This window comes from Syngnathoides biaculeatus, chromosome 19 (genome assembly GCF_019802595.1).
Source record: "Syngnathoides biaculeatus isolate LvHL_M chromosome 19, ASM1980259v1, whole genome shotgun sequence".
Lineage (NCBI taxonomy): Eukaryota > Metazoa > Chordata > Actinopteri > Syngnathiformes > Syngnathidae > Syngnathoides > Syngnathoides biaculeatus.
Window position 1 is genome coordinate 10124793 of NC_084658.1, and position 24574 is coordinate 10149366.

General features: G+C 43.0%; 1 protein-coding gene across 3 annotated transcripts; it reads right to left on the bottom strand.

Moving 5' to 3' along the window:
- Nucleotides 1-1686: 1686 nt before the first annotated feature.
- Nucleotides 1687-24122, bottom strand: gfod1 (glucose-fructose oxidoreductase domain containing 1). 3 transcript variants are annotated; one of them, XM_061805941.1, is made up of 4 exons: nt 5607-5679; nt 5435-5472; nt 4516-4709; nt 1687-4394 (listed from the first exon to the last, which is right to left on the bottom strand). In XM_061805941.1, exons 3-4 carry the CDS (start codon nt 4651-4653, stop codon nt 3654-3656), a joined length of 879 nt encoding a protein of 292 aa, XP_061661925.1. In that variant the 5' UTR covers nt 4654-4709; nt 5435-5472; nt 5607-5679; the 3' UTR covers nt 1687-3653. The 3 variants fall into 3 exon arrangements, with proteins under 3 accessions (XP_061661925.1, XP_061661923.1, XP_061661924.1); XM_061805939.1 differs by lacking the exons at nt 5435-5472; nt 5607-5679 and adding an exon at nt 21216-24122; XM_061805940.1 differs by lacking the exon at nt 5607-5679 and having other exon boundaries at nt 5435-5576.
- Between the last annotated feature and the right edge of the window lie 452 nt (nt 24123-24574).

Sequence of the window (24574 nt, forward strand, 5' to 3'; positions counted from 1 at the left end):
GACCCTCGTGTGGAATGGTTGGGAGGAAGTCACAGGGTGTGAGGATCATGAGATTCAACCTCACTTTTGGTTGGGGAGCTCTGAGGTCAAGGTTGTTACCGCTATTAATAGATTGTACTTTCAAAGACTCAACAAAACAAGACGAGCATTTCGTTCTTTCACAGTCTTGCACGCCACGAGGTGGAAATTCGGTAAACCAGGTGTGTAGATGTATGCATGTGTGTATACATGTGTCATTACACGGATAGCAAAGAGTCATATGAACTGCAGGAATAGGACAGTAAAGCTATTGTCTAAACATGGTATGATACAATCCGCCTCCGGTCAACCAGCTCTAATTCAAAAACTTGATGGTGTGCGTCCAACACAAGATAGTTGTTTGACTTCACTGCTTTTCCTGGATTTTCTGCTCCAAGTTTCAGGGAAAGGGGAAAAACTGGACTTGTGTACAACAGATTTCCCTTTACAAGGTTTCAGTGCTCTGTTTCAACTGGTAGAAATTAGCCGGCCACCAGTTGTGCAAGTTCCTCCTCTTAAAAAAGGTGAGAGAGCCCTGAGAAAATCACAGTCGGATTTTTTAAAGAATTTATAAGCAAATTATAGTGCGAAATAAGTATTTGTAATATTTCATAATCAGATAATGCGATTTTCTGGATTTTTATTAATTGCTCATTTTGTCTCACATAGGTGAGCTATGAGGAAAATTCCACACCTCTTTCATCTTTTGAAGATGGAGGAATTTCACAATAGCTGGAAGACAATTAATTTAATTTAATTATTTATATTTAATCTTTTTTAAAATTTAATTATTTAATGTATGACAGTTTCTGTTTGAGTGGATCTAATAAAATGCCCAGAAGGTACATTTTAGTCTTTGATAACAAAATATTTTACACTAATAATAAAGGACATAACTCAACGATTATCTTTAAATCAAGTGACATTGTTTTGGTAATCCTCGTTAAATTGAAACAGATGCTGCATGTGGTGCAGTATCCTAAATAGCCACCAGATGTCAGCAGTGTCCACCAGATTTTGTGAGGCAGTGAAGCGATGGAAACTTATGAAAACAAAAAACATTTAAAAATAATGGAAATAAAGTGTTAGTTTAACAATCAATATAGTGGAGTACATGATGCGGTGGAAATTTTCTTCAACTTTTGTTCCTCTTCCAAGAATAATTTGCAACTATTATTTTGCTTCAGAGACCTCAACGACAACAAAAGAAATAATGGCAGCAAAGTGGATATTTGCTATGATGTATTTAAAAAAAAAAACGGATAGCAAAACATAGCAGGTGTTCATATTTACACTCGTTAAGTATTTGTGAAAATCGCATGGGTTACCTAGGTTACACCATGAGGGTACCGTTACTATGTGTGCACGAGGAGGAGGATTAAAAAAAAAAAAAAAACAGCGACATGGCTTCCAGTTGCTAAGTAACAGTCTGTGACAAGAAAGAAGCATTGCTTTGGAGGTCGTTTGTGTTCTAAATGAACAAGTTGAACCCTACCTCAACACGTCGACATTGTATTGACCCCCCCCCACCCCGGCCCCCTCCCTCTCTCTCAGAACAGAGCACAGTCCACAGACCGAATAGTAAGTGTAATACATGCACAATCGGTAAACGAATATTCACCTACAAAATCATGCATTCAAAATGATGTTTTAATAAAGATGTCACAACCATTGGGAGCTAAAAGCTTTTAAAATTATAAAGCAACGAAAAACGATGTGCGATTGTGTGCATTTGTGTAAAATCAATACGCCTTACAGACCCAGCGTGTTTCAAACAATTGTATTTTATAGACGGGAAATATATGGTCCAGCTTATATTGTCCCACCTCCTGACGTTTCAGCAGCAAACGGCAGACAAACAATAAATACCTGGCAATACTTAATTAAAACAGGTTGTGGTTATTAGCATTTTTACAAACAAAATACATACAGTACTTTATATTTAGACAAGCTTGTTCCTTTGATAATACGACCATATGTACATTTTCAGTAGTTGTGACGTATAATGTTGTTCTGAGGAAATGAAACCACAGGGGAGCAAAGTGATGCAGAGAAAAAAAATAAATTAATAAAACATTTTTAGTTTGTGGGTGAGAGATGGTGCATCAGATTTTGGCCGACATTTTGCTGAATTTTCGACAAGTCTCATCTCAATTGTGAGGAATTAGACGGCTGTAAAAATCCATAAACCTTGCAATCCAACATTTAATTATTAAAAAGAAGAATCCGGGTTGATGGGGAAGAGTCCTGAGACAAGACTGAAAGCCAATGAATCAAATGAAAGCACCCATCCCCCTCCCCCACCCCCCCAAAAATAAAATAAAAATAAACATTTACATGGCAACCACACATCAACGGAAGACAACCCAACAGATTCCAAACTGCTCGTTTCAAGTGACACAATCCACATTTTTGCCCCGTCAGAGACACGTTTCACATATGGTGCCTTCTCGGTTGCAAAAAAGACAAATACTGGGGAGATCGGAGAGCCGCAGATAAAAATGAGGTGATTTCCAAATGTGAAAAAAGATCCCGTATATGTCCGATATCTGCCGATCCAACTGCAGTGTAAACGGAGAGGACGGATACGCGCCATGACTGCATGCTTGACCTCAAGGAAATACCCTGATCAGTGACATACGCACACCAGCGCCAAACCCATCAAAAAGCACCGACTGTAAATCATAACTACAGCAAAAAAAACAAAAACATAGACCATTAAATAGGGTCTGATGTGCAGGTGTCAAACCCAAAGCCCGGGGGCCAGATCCGGCCCACTGAATGATTTTATGTGGTCTGTGAAAGCAAATCATGTCTCTCAACTTCCATGATTTTTGCTATAATCTGGACTAAAATTTCAAATTGTCACAAGATAAATGATAACGTTGAGATATTGCAAGCATTTTTTTGTGCACCCAAACGTAAGCAATAGTTGAAAACCCCATTAGCCTTGATTTCTGTTTCCAAAACTAGCTATTAATTCTTTTTTTCATGGTTTCACAGTCATTACGGACCTCCGAGGGGAAATCGTAACTACGATGTGGCTTGTGACAAAAATGAGTTTGACACCCTTGACCAAGTTAAAAGTAAGTAATGTTTAATATCTGTACTATTATTTATCATTGTTTACTCCGAAACCACTGTGATAGATAAGTGTCGCTTCAACAGAAATTCTGATGCTGGCACCATCTCGAAATCTGGCTTTCAGACACGTTACCATAAAGATACCATAAAGTATATGGCATTATAGCATTATTACAGCAGCATGACACTTTTGGGTGCAAGAACTATTGTCCTCCCTTTGTAGGTCTCACTCAAACTCAAGAGTGTGTTGTGTTGCCTTCCTGACCACTCAGGGCGGTGACAGGCGCAATACCCCTTTGGTAACAGAAAGAAATGTTCTTTAATAAATAAAGATTTGATGACTAATTAATTGGTTTTATTCTCCTGCTGAAGCAGGAACACTTTTTTTTTTAAGCATCAGGATTGATCCAGCCAGTGACAGCAACGATACAGATTTGACAGCACCAAACATACTATTGAGGTCACTAGCGACAGATCGGGAGGGGTTAGTGGTGCGTGGAAAAAGTTACCATCGATTCTTTGGCCCCAAATTTAAGGCAAGCTGCCGGATCCTAACAGTAGAGCGACATTCGACTGCGCCGCATAGCCTCGCTGATCAAATAAGCCGGGCTGACCTCCGGTTCTTCTGTCATCACCACAATGTTCTGCCACTCTCCACAGTGGTTGGATTTCTTGATGGTATCCACCACGCAGAGCGCATAGAGACAATCCTCGAAGGTGGCCGCCATCGTCAAAGGCCTCCCGTCCCACGTCCGCCGATCGTCCTGCTCCTGGAAGGCCTGCCGCACCGCCTGGATCATTCGGATCATTCCGGTGAGATATGGAGAAGGGATGTCACTGAAGGCTTTCTCCGGTAAGGAAGCCTTTTCAAGAGGTGTAGTGTCTTTGAGGAGAAGTTCCAGGCCTCCCCCGGAGCCCCCACCCCCATTGTTCTTCTGTCCGTACAGGTCCGTCCCCATGACGGATAACCTCCCAACCGTTCCTACGATGATCACTTCTTGTCGAAATTCACCGGGGACGTTGAAGTTGAGCGTGGCGGTGCAGCAGGCGCCGCCTTCCAGCACCATCTGGAACGTGCAGAAGTCGTCGCTGGTGATCTGCCGGATGCCCCGGATGTGGTCCGTCTGCTTGACGAAGGTCTTAAGGAAGCCGTGAACTTTTGCCGCCCGTTGGCCCGTCAGGAACGTGAGCAGGTCGATGATGTAGCTGCCGACCGAGTGCAGCCCCCCACCGCCCATGAGATCGTCGCAGCTCCAGTTGTATTTCTTCCCGAGTAGACTCCCACTGTGGACCTTAAAACAAGCATATGGTACACCTTTTGATGAGCGTAAAAACTCAAAAAGCGTCGGAAAACAAAATGAATCCCCCCCAAAAATTGAAGCAAGGATACACTGTCTCTGTTTTAGATCATACCTGCGCCTCGCAAACCAGAAGCTCCCCGACGTAGCCTTCCTCCAAGAGCTCCTTCATTCGGACAAAAGCCGGCAAGAAGCGCAGGACGTTTCCCATGATGCTCAGCAACTTGGGGTAGTACTGGGCCGCCGACATCATCCGGAAGGCATCCAGAGGCGTCGCTGTCCTGTCACAAATCACGTTCTTTCCGATACCTTCAAAAAAGAGAGAAGAATTTGCCAGTTACTAAAGCAATTGCAACAAAACTTCATTTAAGAAGAATAACGATTTTCTACGTGCGCACAGAAAAAAAAAACACAGCAATGTCGATGCAAACTTAGCATTTTGGGCATGTGATATCTGTGATATTTTTCTCCAGCTTTTCCACTTAAAGGTCAGGTGTCATCCCTATAAACATTCTAAAATATTGTAATGAAAAATATATATAACATTATTCACTTCAATGTCTATGCAAAAAAGTAAATATGAACAGAGAGCGCAAAGTTGCACATCCATGCGCAAAGTTGCCTAAGTGTCATTCGACATCCAAGTGGTCGACATATTGGCTGCATCTCCTGCCCGTGACGTCACCCCGGACATTGGCCATTTAAAACACGCTGTGGCCCCTACTATTGGAGATTAACACACCCCTCCTGACACGGAAGCTCTTTTCGAAGAAGAGAACATCTCACAATCGAGTGAAGAGTCTGGAGCAATTTTAGCCTATTGTTTCGAGCCATATTTAGATGATATGCGGATCACGGCCAAACCGCCTCCCCGTCCGGTCACGGGCGAGCCCGACGCGGAAGCTGTCCGACGCGCACATCGACACATTTAGCACCCCTGTTATACATACGCGGATCTTTAGTTACGTTATGAGAGACGGATTACGTGGTCCCCCCAAACTATTATTTTTTTTAGTAGCTGTATACACACCTACCTGTCTTTTGGAACCCACAAAGCTCTCGTCCTTTCCACCTGTGAAATCCAATTTTCATGACGAACTCTCTTGGAAACTTATGAAGCGTAAATCCATCCTCCCGAGTGTTCAAGTAATATCCAGCAATGCACCAAGACTACATTTTAGCTAACACGAAGGAACAACAAGCTACCTTCCCGCAGGTAAAACTAATAGAAACAAACGAGTCCGCTTGAGGGAGGTCCTGCCCCATATGTCACTTCCTGCTTCTTCTTGAAAACAAATCCCTGGTGAGGATTTTCCTGGCGGGAGTTACAAAAAGCCGTATATGTCAAAATCATGTTTTGTGGTGGAAAAAAACATGGGTCCTTGTCGGCTGCCGTTTTTTCATTAATAACATACTAAAAATCATGGATTTCATGACAGCGGCCCTTTAAATCTCACCAACTACAGAAACCAAATTTCGGAGGAGGGGTGGAGTGTTGTGGGTGGCGTTAGCTAAGGGGTAGTTGTGAAAGCGAAACTTCCCATTCTAATCTGTCATTAGAAGCAATTGTCCAAGCATGGAAACTAATCCTTTTGACCCAGATCTGAGGAACAACCCCTCCAACCCTGCAGAGCACAGACACACAAAACACTCCCACACACACGTCTCTGTGCTCCATCCATTTCTGCTCGTCAGCAAAGCACAGAAAGATGCATTCATTTGACACCCTCTGCTACGAGCCTTAAGTGAAGTGAACTTGAGGGTGTATCGGCAAACAACATCCGAACCTACTTAGTCAGATCACAGATTAAAGTGCAATTTAGGATACGCAAAGCTCCCCGCTCTGAGGAGATGGTGAGGGAGCGGGGGCAGTCCGAGCAGTACAGACTGGTCAGTCTGCTATGATGTGAGATTTGCTTCTCACTTTGTCTGGGAATGCTTGTTTTGAAATCTGTCAGGTCGCTCCCATTAGAGTTCGTGACGCAACATGACATTCAAACTAGTAGTCGACCGGCTAGCTATACTGGGGTGATAGCCAGAGTGATGCTGTAGGAGAGTTGTTAGAGAGAGAGAGAGTTGTTAGAGAGAGAGAGAGAGAGAGAGAGAGAGAGAGAGAGAGAGAGAGAGAGAGAGACGCAGACACAGACAGAGAGAGCGAGAGAGGGGGGGAGACAGTGAGAGAGAGACAGACAGAGAGAGAGAGACAGAAAGACAGACAGAGAGAGAGACAGAGACAAGCAAGAGAGAGAGACAGAGACAAGCAGAGAGAGACAGACAAAGACACAGACAGAGAGAGAGAGAGAGAGAGAGAGAGAGAGAGAGAGAGAGAGTGAGAGAGAGACAGAGAGAGAGAGACGGAAAGAGAGAGAGAAAGAGAGAGAGAGAAAGAACTCCAGCACTGCAGCTAGGTCCCCAGACATCAATAATTTATAGGCAGGACATAAAAAGGATAGACTTGAATGACGAGAGAGTCAGAGATGGAAAAGCAACAACTGGATTCTTTTAGCAGAGCTGTGATTATAGCTGGATGGATATTAAAAGTAATATAGTGATGAACACAATTGCCCAATTGTCTGCTATTGCATCGGTCGTCACTAGAAATGATTCAAATATAAGAAAATCGATCTGTTTTGGCACAGGTCCTCTCGTGATGCCTTCAGGTCCCATTGATGCGTATAAAAGTGATATCCTGATTTGACCTCACAGATTGAATTGAAAACCCAGGTGCTGCAAGCAAGCAAGAACTGTTGAACATCATTTACATCACCTTCTACAGTGAGTTACTCAGAGGATTTCGAAACACATTTCGCAACATTTCTTCCTCGGTGCCAAGGGACCGGCAAGAAGAACTGATCGTATTTATTTCAAGGGAAGCTGCAGAGACAAAGACACAAGGGAGAGCAGCTGCATCACTCCGAGTAAAGGCTGACTCTGCAGTCAAGCGCTTCCCTCAGCTGGCTTCGCGCCAGACCACCTGGGTCCCTGTGCGTGGCTCAAATAGATCCTCCCGCACACTAATATTCACCAGTCCACAGGCAGGACCACGGTGACATAACAGGCTTTGGGAGTGTGCGACAAAAGGGGAGCTGAGAATGTAAGCGTCGATACCTCAAGCGATTGTGGACGTGCGAGAGTGCAGCTTGAGCAGAAGCCGTCTTATGGATGAGTCATTACGCGTGTTTGTTTACTAGACAGGCATAGAAGTGCCCGCCTCCCAGAGTCGATTCATTGGCAGCGATTGTAGGTTTTCTCGGTCTCAAAAGCAGAGATCTAAAAACAATTGTCTTCCCAAATGCCTGCGAGAGACAACAAAAGCTGAATATCACCACAGGGGGGAGCCAGGTGGATTAGGAATGATGCCGAAAGCCTGACTGGGACACACAATAGCCATCTGCCACCCTGTGCAACAGCATCTGGCCGCCCAGGAAGACCGGGTGGAGTCTTGGACTTTCCTGCATAGTCCAACAAGTTAACTTTCAGTCGAAACGGCAGCCTGGCAACACGCCAGATATGAGCTTTAAGATCAATGCCTTTCCATAAGAGTCCAGGTTCTTAACTCTTAATGTATTAGTAGGTTAGTTCAGGGTCAAATATTTACTTTCATGGTGGAGTCAATGTCACGCAATAACTACCGTCATTCCCTATTCAAAATCATGCAGTATACTTGAGTTAAATTTCAAATTATTTGGCTTTCTGCATTATACAGTGAAGAAAATAAGTATTTGAACACCCTGCTATATTGCAAGTTCTCCCATTTAGAAATCATGGAGGGGTCAGAAATTTTTCTCGTAAGTGCATGTCCACTGTGAGAGAGATAATCTAAAAAGAAAAATCCAGAAATCACAATGTATGATATTTTTAATGATTTATTTCTGTGATACAGCTGTAAAGAAGTATTTGAACACCTATCAGCTAGAATTCTGGCCCTCAAAGACCTGTTAGTCCGCCTTTGAAAGTCCATCTCCGCTCCATGTATTGTCCTGAATCAGATGCACCTGTGTGAGGTTGTGAGCTGCATAAAGACACCTGTCCACCCCATACAATCAGTAAGACTCAAACTTGTAACAGGGCCAAGACCAAAGAGCTCTCCAAAGACACCACAGACAAAATTGCACAACTCCGCACAGCTGGAAAGGGCTACGAAAAAAATGCCAAACAGCTTGGTGAAAAAAGGGCCACTGTTGGAGCAATCATTAGAAAATGGAAGAAGTTAAACAGGACTGTCAATCTCAATCGGACCGGTGCCCCGGGCAAGATATCACCTCGTGGGGTCTCAATGATCCTAAGAAAGGTGAGGAATCAGCCCAGGACTACACGACAGGACTTGGTCAATGACCTGAAAAGAGCTGGGACCACTGTTTCCAAGGTGACTGTTGCTAATACACTAAGACGTCATGGTTTGAAATCATGCATGGCACGGAAGGTTCCCCTGCTTAAACCAGCACACGTCAAGGCCCGTCTTAAGTCTGCCAATGACCAGGGGAGTCATGAGAGAAAGTTTTGTGGTCAGATGAGACCCAAATCATAATTCCACTAACCATGTTTGGAGGAAGACGAATGATGAGTTCCATCCGAAGAACACCATCCCTACTGTGAAGCATGGGGGTGGTAGCATCATGCTTTGGGGGTGTTTTTCTGCACATGGGACAGGATGACCGCACTGGACCGCGACCATGTATTGTGAGATTTTGGGGAACAACCTCTTTCCCTCAGTCAGAGCATTGAAGATGGAGCGGCTCCGTAAGAAGCATATCAAGGTTCTGGCACGGCCTATCCAGTCTCCAGACCTAAACCCAATAGAAAATCTTTGGAGGGTGCTGAAACTCCGTGTTTTTCAGCGACAGCCCAGAAACCTGTCTGATCTAGAGAAGATTGTTTTTTTCAGGTGTTCAAATACTTATGTGGAGCTGTTTCACACAAATAAATTGCTAAAAAAAAAAAAATCATACATTGAAACTTCTGCATTTTTCTTTTTAGATTATTTCTCTCACAGTGGCCATGCACCTACGATGAAAATTTGAGATCCCTCCATGATTTCTAAGTGGGAGAACTTCCAACATAGCAGGGTGTTCAAATACTTATTTTCTTCACGCTAAATCTTAGGAGCAGACAAGTAATTATTGAGCAAAGTTAACAGTAAATAGTTGTCATATAAAGTAACACACAGGAATGTAACCCTGGGCATTCTCATCCCAAATGGTTAAACAGTGATGTCATCGTTTAAGAATGCATTTGCTCTTGTAAAAGATTCTCAAGGCTGCCACTGGAAAGTGAAATAAATTTTTGCCAAATTTAATGAACAAATACCGTGTATAATATCTTTAGATGCATTAAACCCTGTGGCAAATATCAATATGATGTATTTCCATTACCAAATGCAGCTTCTATATCACACAAACAAATAACTTACAGTATGTTAAAAAAAAAACAACGACAGCAACAAACAAGCTTGTGAATAGGCTGAAACAAACGGGAGCCTCTTGCAGATAATGATCCCAAATTGAATTTACGTTAACTCAATTACAAATCCAGGAAGGAACAACACTCCCCCTGCAATAAACAAAAATTTCCCGGTAACCATCCAAAATCCAAACCTGGAGAAAATAATCTTTGCAAATGCTGACCAGATGAGTAATGTGATGTTTTACATATAAACCGAGACGTTGAAATAATTTGTCGGGTCCTGGGTTTGGAATTAAACTCAAGCTATTTCCCTCTCTTTATGAAGTTTATGTCCGACTGCACACGGATCAGAACAATGCAAGTAGGAATGATGAATGCCACAAGTCTCGCGCAGCCGGCTTTCCCTTCCTTGATCTGCGCGATTAGCATTCCTAAAAGTGCTGCCGCTAACCCCCGCGCCGACACTGTTCAGTCGAAGACGACGGAGTGACGACTAGTGACCAACGCCAGAGCTCTCAGAGCTAATGCGTGCACTAAAAGCACGCTAGTAATGGCCGTGTTGCACCGAGTCAAGTGCAAATTGTATATAAAAAAAAAAAAAAAAAAAAAAAAAAAAAAAAAAAAAAATCAGCCATCCGGTTGCCAGAGAGCACGTGAAGTGTGTTATCAGGTTGTAACCTGCACCCCCTGTGGTGGATGGCGGGGGTCGCTTGGGGTTTAATTAACTGCCGAGCTGCAAGTCCTCCTTTCTAATCACTGTTCCACAGACGCCTGCATACTGTACTGCATCCTAATCAGCACTCTTGCATCTTCAGTAAACACCAGTGAAATGAAAGCAGCATGGGCCCACGTTTTTATCACATTTGTGTGGCGTAATCAAGTCGAGGTCAAGCGCTGCAAAATGCAGACACACCGGTGTGAATTTTTTCATTTTCTTCTTGCAAATGAAAAATTAAAGTGTAATTTGAATAATTGCTGGCCGGGACCCGTGGAATACCAGTAATTTATTAATCCCTTGAGTCTCGACAATTAGAGTATCATTTAATTGAGGAAACTGAAGGAGAAATTCAGTAATAAAGAATCAAAGCAATAAAATTAATGATGCAGGATTAAATTTCACATCAGATGCAAAAGAGCAAATGATCAAAATTGTGCCTTATGAACTGTACTGGTTACAATTGTCAAAAAGTAATTACATTTATAAAGAACACTACCCATTTTTTAACACTAGCCAACACACTAAAAGGTCAAGACAATCAAACTCAAATCAGTTTGTTGTCAGCGCTAATGATTTTCAAAGAGTATAGATAAAAAATGACCGATAATCACATGACACCGAGCAGGGCAAAGATTAAATGCTTATGCATACAATTTTTTTTGAATAGACGTCACAAGGGGCGACTGTGTTATTGTTGTTGCTGATAAAGTGTTTCTCTCAATGCACTACAAGTCATCACGGGAAAAAAAAAAATTGCATTGACAATTCCATCTGCACGGTGGGCTCAGCTGGTAAAGCGTTGTCCTCACAGTTCGGAGGTCCAGGGTTCAATTCCAGACCGACCTGTGTGGAGTTTGCATGTTCTCCCCGTGCCCGCGTGGGTTTCCTCCGGGCACTCCGGTTTCCTCCCACATCCCAAAAACATGCAACATTAATTGGACACTCTAAATTGCCCCAAGGTGTGATTGTGAGTGCGGCTGTTTGTCTCGATGTGCCCTGCGATTGGCTGGCAACCAGTTCAGGGTGTACTCCCGCCTCCTGCCCGTTGACAGCTGGGATAGGCCCCAGCACTCTCCGCGACCCTAGTGAGGATAAGCGGCAAAGAAAATGGATGGATGGATGGAATTCCATCTGCTACTTCAGCACCACAGACAGTGCCATGGAATTATCAATACACGGCTCATTTAGGCAATTATTACATATTGCGGTCAGAGGCTCTAACGTGTGAATCAAATGAATAGATCAAGCCGGTCAGAACATTTTCCATTGAATGACCCGACTGGGGATTATCAAGCAGGATATTTTGTTTTATAATAAAATGTTGCTGTTATATTCATGGATGCAATATTGTGTCAAGAGAATGAATTCCAGACGGTACGTGTGAGGTGAAGCGGCCGTAAAGCGACAGCATTTTAGAATGTTAATAGAGCCGGTCTAATAAATTGTCCCCCCCCCCCCCCATTCACAATCAAATCCAAATTGGCCTTGTAAAACCAATGACAGCTTCATAATCAGAAAATAAGTTGAATTAATTTAACGTGAAATTAACCTCGAGAACCAAGACCGATGCGACACCGAGGAGAAAGGACCCGATCTGATGCGGTAATTAAAGACGACAAGCCCACGTTTCTAATAAGTGTCAACTAATAACCGTCAACACCGTCGGGCAGCTGTGTGACATCTTCACCGTGGGGGCCGCGACGCCCGTCCCAAATAGCTCGGTGTCGCTCACACATCTGCGTGAGACCGATGAACTTTCGAAAAAGAGGAGCGCACACGCTGCTGCTTGGCTATATCTGGAGTGTTGCCATGGTGACAAAACCCCCTGACACCCTCTCTTTCTATCTACCGCCAGGGTCCACAGAGGAAAGAGAAGACCAGGAAGAGAGAAATGAAAGAAAATGGAATGGCATCGTGGATTAGAGGTCATCTATCTGCATATGTCTCTGTTGGGCTGATCGGGAAAACTACAATTTTGTAACACTGAAATGAAAGTTCACCATCTCTACACTCGAATTATGAAATGCACACATATTTGTAAATGTGTCCAGGATTGTACACCAATAAAGACAAATCAGTGAAGTGGGTGATCTTGAATTATTTATGAGAGGTGCGTGATTTTTTTTAAAGCCAAATATTAGTGAAAGGACCTGTAGCTCAGTGGTTAGAGCACTGGTTTGATAAACCAGTGGTTGTGGGTTCGTATCCCACTGGGGCCTCCACTCCCTGAGAAGGGTTGCGTCAGGAAGGGCATCCGGCGTAAAAATTGTGCCAAACATATGTGCGTTCATCTGAGATGACACGCTGTGGCGACCCCGAAAGGGACAAGCCGAAAGAAACTTACTATTAGTGAAAGGACATTTTCAGATGAAAGTTCACATGGTGAATTTCATTTTTTAAACATTGCCCATTTTTGTCCATTTCACTCATCTCAAAACTAGGAAGCAGTTGACTATGACGTGGAAATGATGATTTGTGAATCACAACAAGATTTTTTGGTTATTGTTTTTTTTCCCCTTATCTGACACAATAGAAACCCAGACAATGACGATCTAGTTGAGTCATGGCAGGCAGCTGGAATATATTGACGGCCAGACAGAACCACACCAAAACCTTGACTCATGTATGAGAAGGACGGAAGAAGATATGAAATGTCTCTGCCGCCTCCCCCCCATCTTATTTTAAGAGAGTAGTTATACGGAATGGTACAGGAAAGTCTTCATCAGAAACAGATCAAAAAATTTCAAATTCACCCACTTGTGCATGCAACAGGATATGAAATGGGCTCAAATATAATTTCCCGTTGTAGCTAGAAAGCTCAATTCAATTTTTTCGTTGTTGTTAACTATTCACATGAAACCTTAAACCTTATTACCTGTACATACGTCAATCAGCGTTAGTCTAAAAGATTCTGATGGTTCCCTGCTTGGATATTCATGTCTTTTCTGCTCCATGTGGCCAATTAAAAAAATAAAATAAAATAAAATAAGTCACACCAAGCGGATCCATGAATGCTGGAACATAAAAGACATTTGAACCTTATTCTGGATCAGCTTTCCTTGAAGAATAAAGTGTTTCCACGCTACATCCCAGTTGTCCCCACTTAATTGCGAATAACAAAATAAAACTCCAGTAATTGTTGTTGCCGCAGAGCAGAGAGAATATTAAGTAAGAATATTCTCCTCTCCTTGTATGTAATTCTGCTCAGTGTGTGTTGAAGTAGCCGTTATTTGAAGTTTTATAATTACTGGAACATCTAAGCTAATTTGGTTAGCCTTTCTGTGGCGTTTTGCATTATACATTAGCATTAAGCTATTGGACTTGATATGGTACGGTTAACCATTCAGTTTTATATGTTACTTTGATGGTTAACGTCTACTGGGTGTAAAAAAAAAAAAAAATTAAAACAAGGGCTAAAATATGTGCTTATTTGGAAACCCGTGTCAGCAGAAAAGTTCAGGTTTATGACTTGATTAAAATTCAAAGTCAAACCAGTATGAAAGGGTAAGAACAGGTGCTAAGGAAAACTTTTACTTTAAAAAATATATATATATTTAAATGTGCTTAAAGCATATGGGGTGGTTAAACCCAATTTTCAATATGGTTACTATAGCACAGATTTTCACCTAGCGATAAATGATCATTAATTTCCGTAATTCCCGTCTTACAGCGTGCACCTGGTTATAAGCCTCGGTACACAGCTAGCATTAAACTCTTTCGGTGTACCGAGGCTTATAACCAGGTGCGCTAACGCCAGCGCCGTGCTAACGCTCGCACGGCGCTAACGCTAGCGCCGCATCACCGCATAAACCGCAGGGTTGAAAGCGTGTGAAAAAAAGGCGCGACTTGTAGGCCGGAAATTACGCTAGGTAATTAGAGCGAGATTGACTGGTTGGTGTTTTGTGATCAGCCTCTCAACTACAATCCTAATCGGTCCCTGTCAAAAATGGGTTTTCCCCTGTTGGATCCTTAGACTTAGTGTTTAGTAACACAATGAGATCCCTCAACCAAAAAAAGAGTACCAAGTTCACCACCGCACACAACATTTCCTTCTAGTCGGTAGCATGGTAAAGAAAGGCACGGCTTAAAGGAGGCGGCGATCAAGAGTCCCCCCCCGAAACAAGAATGCTCAGTTGTCAGCGTGTCTGAAAGAGCGTCCCCTGCTCGGCTATTCATCAAACAGACAAAAGCAATTTCACAGGAAGGCAAAGCTTTCTCCTCTTCACTCTTTCTTGTCACTCCATCATCATTTTCTGTCTCTGGGGCTTTTTCGCGGGTGTGCTCCCAGAGCAGCCATTAGCATGTAAATAGACGTCTCGGAGAACATGAACGTTAGCCAGTGAGAAACTCAGAGCTCGCTTCTGCCAGCTCTCCGGTGACATTCTCCTGGCTGGGTTTAAACCAAACCCGCCTAAAATGAGATTACTGGTGAATGTAAGGTAAAGTCAGGCATAGCAAGTTTGTCTAAATGGCCAATTTCCATACGCAAAGGCAATTCGGTGTGCTTCAAGGCACAGAACACTGTATCCCTCCATCCATCCATTTGCATGTCCTGAGGATATTGGACCGTTCCACCTAATCAGCTGCCACTTCCAGATCGCCGCCTAATGATAACCACCTAGAATAAAGACCTAAAAGAGTAATGCACAATCCAAACACAGCCCGCTCAACCTTGACCTTTGACTTTCTACTACACCTGGTAATACTGTTGCCAACAGGATATCTCATGGGCATCCCATGAGACTGTAAACAATGTGAAAGTATTGTGGGATGACAAAAGGGGTTTTGGTGGCCATTGAACTCTTGTTGGGTTCATCAAGCCGTGATCTCCAGCTCTCACTGGAGCGATTCACAGCAGAGTGTTAAGCGGCTGGGATGAGAATCAGCACCTCCAAAAGCCGAGACTATGGTCCTCAGTCAGAAAAGGGTGGTGTGCCCTGTCCGGGTCGGGGATGAGATCCTTCCCCAAGTGGAGGAGTTCAAGTATCTTGGGGTCTTGTTCACAAGTGAGGAAAGAATGGAGCGGGAAATCGACAGACGGATTGGTGCAGCGTCTTCAGTGATGCGGACTTTGAAAAGGTCCCTTGTGGTAAAGAGGGAGCTAAGTCGAAAGGCGAAGTTCTCAATTTTATCAGTCGATCTATGTTACTACCCTCACCTATGGGCATGAGCTGTGGGTTGTGACCGAAAGAACAAGACCCCAGATACAAGCGCCCGAAATGAGTTTCCTCCGCAGGGTGTCCGGACTCTCCCTTCGAAATACGGTGAGAAGGTCGGTCATCCGGGAGGGGATCAGTGCTGAGGCTCTACTCCTCCTTATTGAGAGGAGCCAGATGAGGGGGCTGGGGCATATGATTTGGATGCCTCCTGGACGCCTCCCTGGTGAGGTGTTCTGGGCATGTCCCACCAGAAAGAGACCCCGTGGACGCCCCAGGCCACGCTGGAGAGACTATGTCTCTTGGCTGGCTTGGGAACGCCTAGGGATCCCTCTGGAAGAACTGGAAGAAGTGGCTGGGGAAAGGGAAGTCTGGGTATCCCTGCTGTAGCTACTTCCCCCGCGACCTGACCAGGAAAAGCGGTAGATAATGGATGGACGGATGGATGGATAAACTCTAAAAAGTGCTACATTTCATTTTAAACACATAAGTCACCCAAAAATAATTACACAGAAATAAAACCAGATAACAGAAAAATCAGGATTTCGTATTATAATCAGCTCTTAAAAAGAGCTCAATTCTCATCACCGGTCGGAAGTGCAACTGCACAGCACCATCTGCAGTGAGGACACGCATTTACGATGACACTTACTTGCCCTTTGCGGCCAGATTATAAATAGCTCTTTGGGTCGTCTTTACAGCAGGTGTTTGTGAGCTGATATACGCAGGAAAGGTTTCCGTGTCAAACGTATTATTACCACTTGCCAGCACAAAGTTTGACTGTTGGCATGATTGGCAGGCTGCACAACTTCCAAATAGTTGAACTTCTGTCTCATTAATCCACATTAATATTTCCAAAAGTCGTGGGGATCATCAAAATAACTGGGTGGGTTGTAGTTACACTCAAGTAATTTTGGTTGGCAAACCACTGGAACGAAGGTTCACAAGTGTCCCCACTTTTTTCCTTTAGTAGGTAATGGCTCTGACCGTGGTCTGCTGGATTCCCAAAGCCTTAGAGCTGGCTTTCTAACACTTTCCAGACAGATATATCTCAATCAAGTTGTTATAGAATTTCTTCAAACTGTACCACAAAATAATTATTTTTGACATCTTGCAATCTACACAGCCTTCCACAGCATTTATGATTCAAATGATTACTTGATTCAACAAATCTGGTGGTAAACGGGTGCGAGTGTGACCTGTGAAATTGAACTCAGTTTCCAAAAAACTGCGGTTAAAGATTTACCTCTGGGTGGAAATAGGCCGCCGTTACTCAGAATTGGATTTATTTTGTGCCCTAATAGATGAAATGATAATTTCCAAAACACATTTTCTTTACTTGGACCATCTTTTTGAGGTATCAAAATTGTCTTAATGATCCGAAACATTCACGTGTGATAGATATGCGAACACAATCAGAGATCGAGAAGGGTCAAATGCTTTTTTGATCGTGGGTGGAAGGGAAATGTCTGCCTAATGTACTCAAATGACTATTTGATTGCTTCCATTAATCCATGACAATGATGTGAATCATGTGCATAACATCCAGAAAGGTTAGAGGAAGTGCGCTCTGTCAAGTCTACCCCTGATGTATGACCACGTTCATTATGAGTAACCACACGGATGTATTTCGAATCACAAAACTGTCGTCACTCTAGTTCAATTGAGTTTCGTTCTTTCCAGAATATATGACTCAAAAACTGTATATTACGCACAAATGTAGGGATTTTACACTATCGTCACATTGTGGTTTTGACTGTTTTTGACACCATACTGAAATCTCTCTACTTCCTCCTTCGGGCCGCAATATCGACAGTGTACAAATAGCACCTGAAACTTCTTTTTGCGATGTTCCACTTGCAGAGTGACTGTTTCTCATTTTATATCATAACAGCTAATTCCAATGCGGACTGCGATTTTCAATATGAGTACACTGTTTTACATGCTTGGTCACCAATAAATTAAAGTTATTCATACGAAATGTACTGTATATTTTCCCCGATTCAAAATCCACTTCTCGGAAAATAAATCTTTTAATCCACATAATTCACGGCGACGGCACGCAGCCTTTCTCGAGGAGTGGATACATTGAAAGCGCTAGCCCATTTAAAAAGATATTTTAAGGTCAAATATTCAAACACGCCCAAAAAGCTTGAGTGACATCAAAACCCGGCGGAATGTCATAGTAGTGAGGAGGAGGAAGAAGAAACGTTAAAAGGAATCCCGCTTGGAGGGTGAAATGTTGTTCAGCGAGATCCGCCGGTTTGGTGAGAGGAGAAACCCAGTCGAGGAAAAACCTGAACAACACGTGGAACGCGTTGATGACTTTTTTGATGGCTTCTTGCTCAATGTCATATTCTGGCTCTACTGAAGAATCTCACTCCGAAATGAATGGTGCTGTGCAGGCCAACACTGAAACTCTACCATACATGGCAGTCGTACTTTTCAATAATTTGCTCAAATTTGCAAGGGAATCAACTAGTGTAGAAGTGTCTACATACAGAGTTCAAATTCCGATGTCGCAGGACTCAGATCACACACACACACACACTTGCGTCGGCCACATGGAGATCACAATCGCACACGCAACAGGAAGTGAGACTGCCTTTTTTCACAATAGCGTCACTGCCTGTTTTCCGTGGGCGTCGTGCATTTAGGCAATTCGCTGACGGATATGCAGATACTCTTATGGAGGGAAATGACTCCAATTACTTGTTTGTCTGTTAGTAGTGGGGGGCAAAAACCTCAACTTGTGGGATTAGTTCGAGAAAAGGAACTTTTCTGTTTAAGCAGTGCACAAGGTTGTCACAACGGGCACGGGCGGACCCAAATGCAGGACTCCAAGACGAGGACATGATGTTCAGCGGATTTTATTATAAACGAACGTTGTGCAAGACAACACAGTCCAAGAAGAAACAATGTCCGATAACTATGAATCAACTAAAGAGCATAACAAAAATCCTGACTGGACTATAATCCGGAGTAAATCTGGAAGCGGGAAAGCAAACTCAACGAACTGGTGAATGCCTAACCCTAACCCTAAAAACTCCAATTTAAATACATTGTCTAAGCACCGTGGCTCATGTGACACAGCTGTGACCGGCAACAGGTGTCAGAGATTAAACCAGGCCACGCCCCTCTTGGCCATAGTCCAGACTTGCTCATGACAAAGGCGAGAACCATAAAGCCATGCTTGGGTGACATTTGGGTGGAAAAACTAGAATTCAACATCCTGGGGTTGAACCAGAAGATGCAGTATATGTGTGTGACCTCTCACTATATATACGATCTGAAGAAGTGTTGAGTTATTGTGCTAAATAAAAAAAAAAATGGCCGCTGACAAACATCTACGGTATCCACGTTCACTGGGGTACAACTTGCTGATAATCTGGCTCAACAGCACAATCATCGGCTTTGTACGAGAACGCAATAAATCACATTTTCTGCAGCGTTGGCGTGAGCAAATGTTAGCCTCGCCGGTCCGTGATTTAAAGCGCTGCAGATATTGACATAAGGGTAGCAATAAGATACCGCCTACTGTGCACCAGTCCAAGTCACTTGCGGTGGCACTTCACAGTGTTTGAGCGGGGTAAACACGGCTGCAAGTGCGGGAACGCGAAAAGTCAACGTCAAACAAACGTTCAACACTCTCCCGCTCCCGCCGGTCGAAATTGAATTCCCCAATTACGCGGCGACCGTGACTTGCAGTCGATATCAAAATCACATGACAGGGCTGCGTGTGGGTGTCCAAACTGTCATGTGATTTAAAAGAGCCGGGTGATTTTCACGTTGGCTTGCAGTCACAAGATCTAGTTCATGCGTGCCGTTCTTATGACAAGCTGCTCTTTCTGCCGTCGCTCACATGTACAGACGCTCTGGATCAAAACAACCTTATTAATATGGGTTTTGCAGATGAAATGGTGAATTTCTGACTGATTTTTTTTTTTTTTTTGGCTCCAAAAAAACTTTTTTTGGGAGCAGACTACGTCAACCAATTTTTTAATGTCTCGGAAGGAGGACATCTTAATCCCTCCGAAGATCTCTCTCCTCCCAGGTAACACTCTAATTGGCTATCCTTGTCATGCCATATCCAGTTATGATTCAAATTAAATTACAGTCATTAGATGGGGCAGATCATTTTAATAACATTCTACTGCCAGGTCATAAAGACAGTTATAACATATTTATATATATATATAAAACAAAAAAGTTTCGTTAATTTCCAATCCTGCTTACTAGTTTGGACAGAGAATAGCATCCATCAGAGGTGCCAAACTCAAGGCCCAAGGGCCAGATGCGGCCCGCCACTTGATTTTATCATGTGTCAACTTCCATGATTTTTGCAAAATCTGGACCAAAATGTAAAACTGTCATAACATAAATGATGACGTTGCGATATTGCAAGCGTTTTTTGTGTTACCAAACATCAACAATAGTTGAAAAACTCATTAGCCATTGATTTCTGATTCCAAAACTAGTTGATAAATTTAATGTGTAAATATTACGGGTCAGCGGCACAGTGGATCAGCTGGTAAACTGTTGGCCTCACAGTTCTGAGGACCCGGGTTCGATCCCAGCCCCACCTGCGTGGAGTTTGCACGCTCTCCCCGTGCCTGCGTGGGTTTTCTCTGGGTACACCGGTTTCCACCCACATTCCAAAAACATGCTACATTAACTGGGCACTCTAAATTGCCCATAGGTGTGACTGCGAGTGCGGCTGTTTGTCTCAATGTGCCCTGCGATTGGCTGGCAACCAGTTCAGGATGTATCCCGCCTCCTGCCCGTTGACAGCTGGGATAGGCTCCAGCGCTTTAACCCTTGTGAGGACAAGCAGTGAAGAAAATGGATGGATGGATATCATAAATGATGACGAGACATTGCAAGCATTTTTGGGTTACCAAACATCAGCAATAGTTGAAAAACCCATTAGCCATTGATTTCTGATTCCAAAACTAGTCGATCAATTTAATGTGTAAATATGATGGGTCAATTAAAGACTTTCATGGTTTCAGTCATCATGGCCCTCTGACAGAAACCGGAACTACAATGTGGCCCGCGATAGAAATGAGTTTGACACCCCTGGCATACATGGACCTTTAAGCTAGTAGTGTATATCATGTACAGCAGACCCACAGGTATTTGCGAAATTTACGAAAATCCATAATTGATTACACAGTAATAACAATGAACGAAAAAAGGACATTAAAATAAAAGTAGGGGGCCATTGTGCGCAGAATAAAAGCTCAAAAGGCAACAATTTGTGTTAGTGTGTCAAGCTCGCCTGCATGTGTATGTTAGTAAATCCACATTCTAGTTGCTGGTGCATGTCAACAGAAAGTTCATAGAAAGGTGTGGAGTTATTTTTGAGGGGACGTTGCATAATTTTCACAATCATCCAGGCACACCTATTTAGTCAAGCACACTGACTGTAGCTGGAGGGGGTTTGTAGCAGTCGACCCCCCAGCACCAGCACCAGCACCAGCAGCAGCAGAAACAGCATCCACCCCCATCCTCATCCTCATCCTCACCACTACTCACCCAAGGTTTTGACGGCGATCTGCCGCGTCAGAGGCGGAGGCAGGTTGATGCACACCAGATCCACGTCCTGGTGGAGCAGCACGTCGTCGATCCGGTTGGTGTAAAACGGGACGTCCATCTCCTTGGCGAGCTCCTCCGCCTCCTCCTGCGTGCGGCCCCAAAGCGCTTTGACGGCGAATCCCTCATTCTTCAACAAGGGGATGATCACCCTGGCGGTGAGGCTGGTGCCGAACACGCCGACACCGGGAAGCATGATTGGGTTTGGAAAATATCCGGCGGTGCTCCGGGGGTGTCGGGATTACGGAGGCTTTGCGTCAGGTTGGCCATCCACCTGCGGATAAGCAGCCGCCGACGTGCCGCATCGCCCCACCGGCCACGAGATCGGGCTGCGGATCACCGTTAAGTGTCTCAGTGTAAATAAATCAAAGTGCAGAGCAGAAAAGGAGCTAATTTGTCCTCGGTGGTGTCAGGAGGCGAAACAGAAACGCACCATTGCGGTGTTGAGCGCGCTACGTCGCGTCCGGCGGGCTGCACCGAGCGGCGACTAGCTTGTCATCTTCTCCTGCTTGACGCAAAAAAAAAATCGACCAGAACGAGCCACAGTAGGGACGAGTCGACAGTTGAGTTGAAACTGATGTAATAACGCCCCTTCTCCTCACAAGGGCTCTCAGGCAAAGGCGGCGGTAGGTAAGTAAGAAGGGAGTCGGCGATGTTGCGGCTTTGAGCTGCGAGTGAAGTTCGCACTACTTACCGGAAGTGGGTGGTGCCGACCTTTCACAGTAAGGGTGACGCGATTTTCTGAAATTTCAAATATATCAATGAAAAAAAAAATACACGTAAACTACAGTTTTTCTAACTCGTAAATTTAAAACATTTGCATATTTAATCTTCAAGAACGCTTCGTTTTTTTCTTATTCAGGTACTTTAACTTGAGTGCAATGTAAGTATTGTTTTATGCTCATATCTTTTAAGGGTCATTGTTCAAACAAATACAACTCTTCGCTTTTGAAAAACACTTGACTTTACACTTTAAACATTTAAAAAGCAAAACAAACAGCTTTGTTATCCACAAGGAATGACATATTACAATTTTTCATCATAGTTAAATTTGTTCTTGGCCAGCTAGCATTGCAGCTAACACAGCTAACATGCACACTGAAGCAAAACGATCACTGGCATAGATTTGGAACAGTTATTATAATAGGAGTTAAATAAGGATTGATAGTAAGTGGAAATTTATTTCATTGCACCACTTTTCCAGCAATATTTTTGCCATGAGTTTCTGTAACAAGGTCACGCTAAGCACAGCAAAGCTAAATAAAAATATGTCATAAAAGATGTGCTGGACAAATTGGATTGAATGATGGTTTGTCACCTGCTTTCTTGAAAATGTATAAAAAAATATTCCAGAATAAATGTTGCATTTTTCAAAAATGTCACAAATATTGTTCTCCCATCCTGGGATGACCGACCAATTGCCGACTGAGCTTAGGATATGTACCTTAATACCCCGTCTTTGTTTGACATTTAAGATTCATCAGTTAAAACATTAACAGATGACGAGATAAACATTAATAAATCACTATGCTTCCGTGTGCCTTCGAGTTGTCCAACTTTAACACCATTTTTAAGCATGGAACTTATTGATTTGGTCAACAAATGACACAGGAGCCACTGTAAATACTAGTAACCTTTTTTCCCCCCCACAAAACCCTGGCTGGGTGGATTCACCTACTGCATGACACCTCTGCTGACTAGTAGGACAACTTTGTGCCTATAGTGAGGTAAAACTGCGCGTACTACTTGACATCTGCGTGATACTAGTGCTACCAGCGAACCATTAGAGGTTAACCAGAATAATTTTAAGCCACTAATAGTATTATTAAGCACCCAGTTGCCGAGTGCAGCTTTGCCTCGCAAGTAACATTTACAGTATATTGCCCTACTAGTAAGGACAAAAAGGGTACTAGTCACTAGATTATATACTGTGCATGTTGAACATATCTAGTAGAACAACTAGGCCACACTAGTAGATTGTCTTACTATTTATACTACTAATGATAAAGAAATAATACTTGTGGCTATTTTGGTTGGCTCAAGAGGCTTCCGGTGTGTGACACGTTTACTAGTTGGATCTACGTAGTAGTAATTCAAGTGCAGAAGTGTAGTTTACTAGTAAGGTTGATTTGCATAACAGTAGGCCAAAAATAGCACGATAAGTAAGGAAAAATTTTTACTAGTAAGACAGTGGTTGCACTAGTGCACCGACTTGTCTTAATAGTGAGGAAAAAAAAGAGTACTCGTACATGAATTATAAACTGGATATCAGGACTAATAAATAATTTTGTACAAATAATGCTGACGCTGTGACTGCAACTACTAACTCTTTAGTAGTACTAGAAATAACGTCGCTCATTTTGCTGTCATAACATTCAAACAATGCTGCCTTCTGGTGGACGAATTTAGTAACTTCAACATTGATTTGATACTTGTTACATCTCGAAATGACAAATGATTTACAGATATAAGAACACATATGGGCAACAAAACACACCTGCCACATGCTACAACTAGTTTGGTCGCCTGAAAAAAAAAAAGGTAGGGGAAAAGGATATCTGAATAACTCCAAAGATAACTTCAGGGTTTATTTCAGCACTTTTAATAGTTACTCAGAGAGGCACAAATATAGTTTACAGGGCTACCGTCTCTACGTTTGCTCCCACAAAGTGACTTCCTGTTCCAGCCAGTGAGGCCTACCAGCAGAAACCATTCAGAGCGTACACACACACGGACAAACAATGACAACGCTCGCCTCACATAGCCATAGTTTTTTCTTTTTTTCCCTCCTTAGTGAAACAGCATAGTGTTTGCAAAAGTTTTTTTTTTTTTTTTTTTTGGTATGCCGTTCTTCAAGCCTCCTTGACACCTTTGAGGTAGATAACGTTCTCCAGTCACCTCCCTTCTCCCAACTTACACCTCCAGGACCCCCGTTTCAACTCTTTTGCACCATCTTTTTTGCTCAATATATTTGAAAAACAATTAAAAACGTCACCACGATCATCTTGGTTTTAATTTCTCAAAACTAGACTTTTTATTTCTTCTTTGTGAGGCTAGAAATGACAAGGAAAGACTGTAACAGTGTCATGTTTTACCCTGTTTGCTTTAAAAGTTTGTTGGGTTCAACAAAAAACAAGCAGCTGTACTATAAAATGCAGCGGTCTTCATTTGCACATACTTCCCCTTCCTTCCGCTTTTGATAAAAATCAAGACACACAACGTAACAGAACTTCAGTTCACGTAAGAAAAAAAAAAAGTGACAAGAAACCATGACTATACAGGCATACGACGACAACGGAACA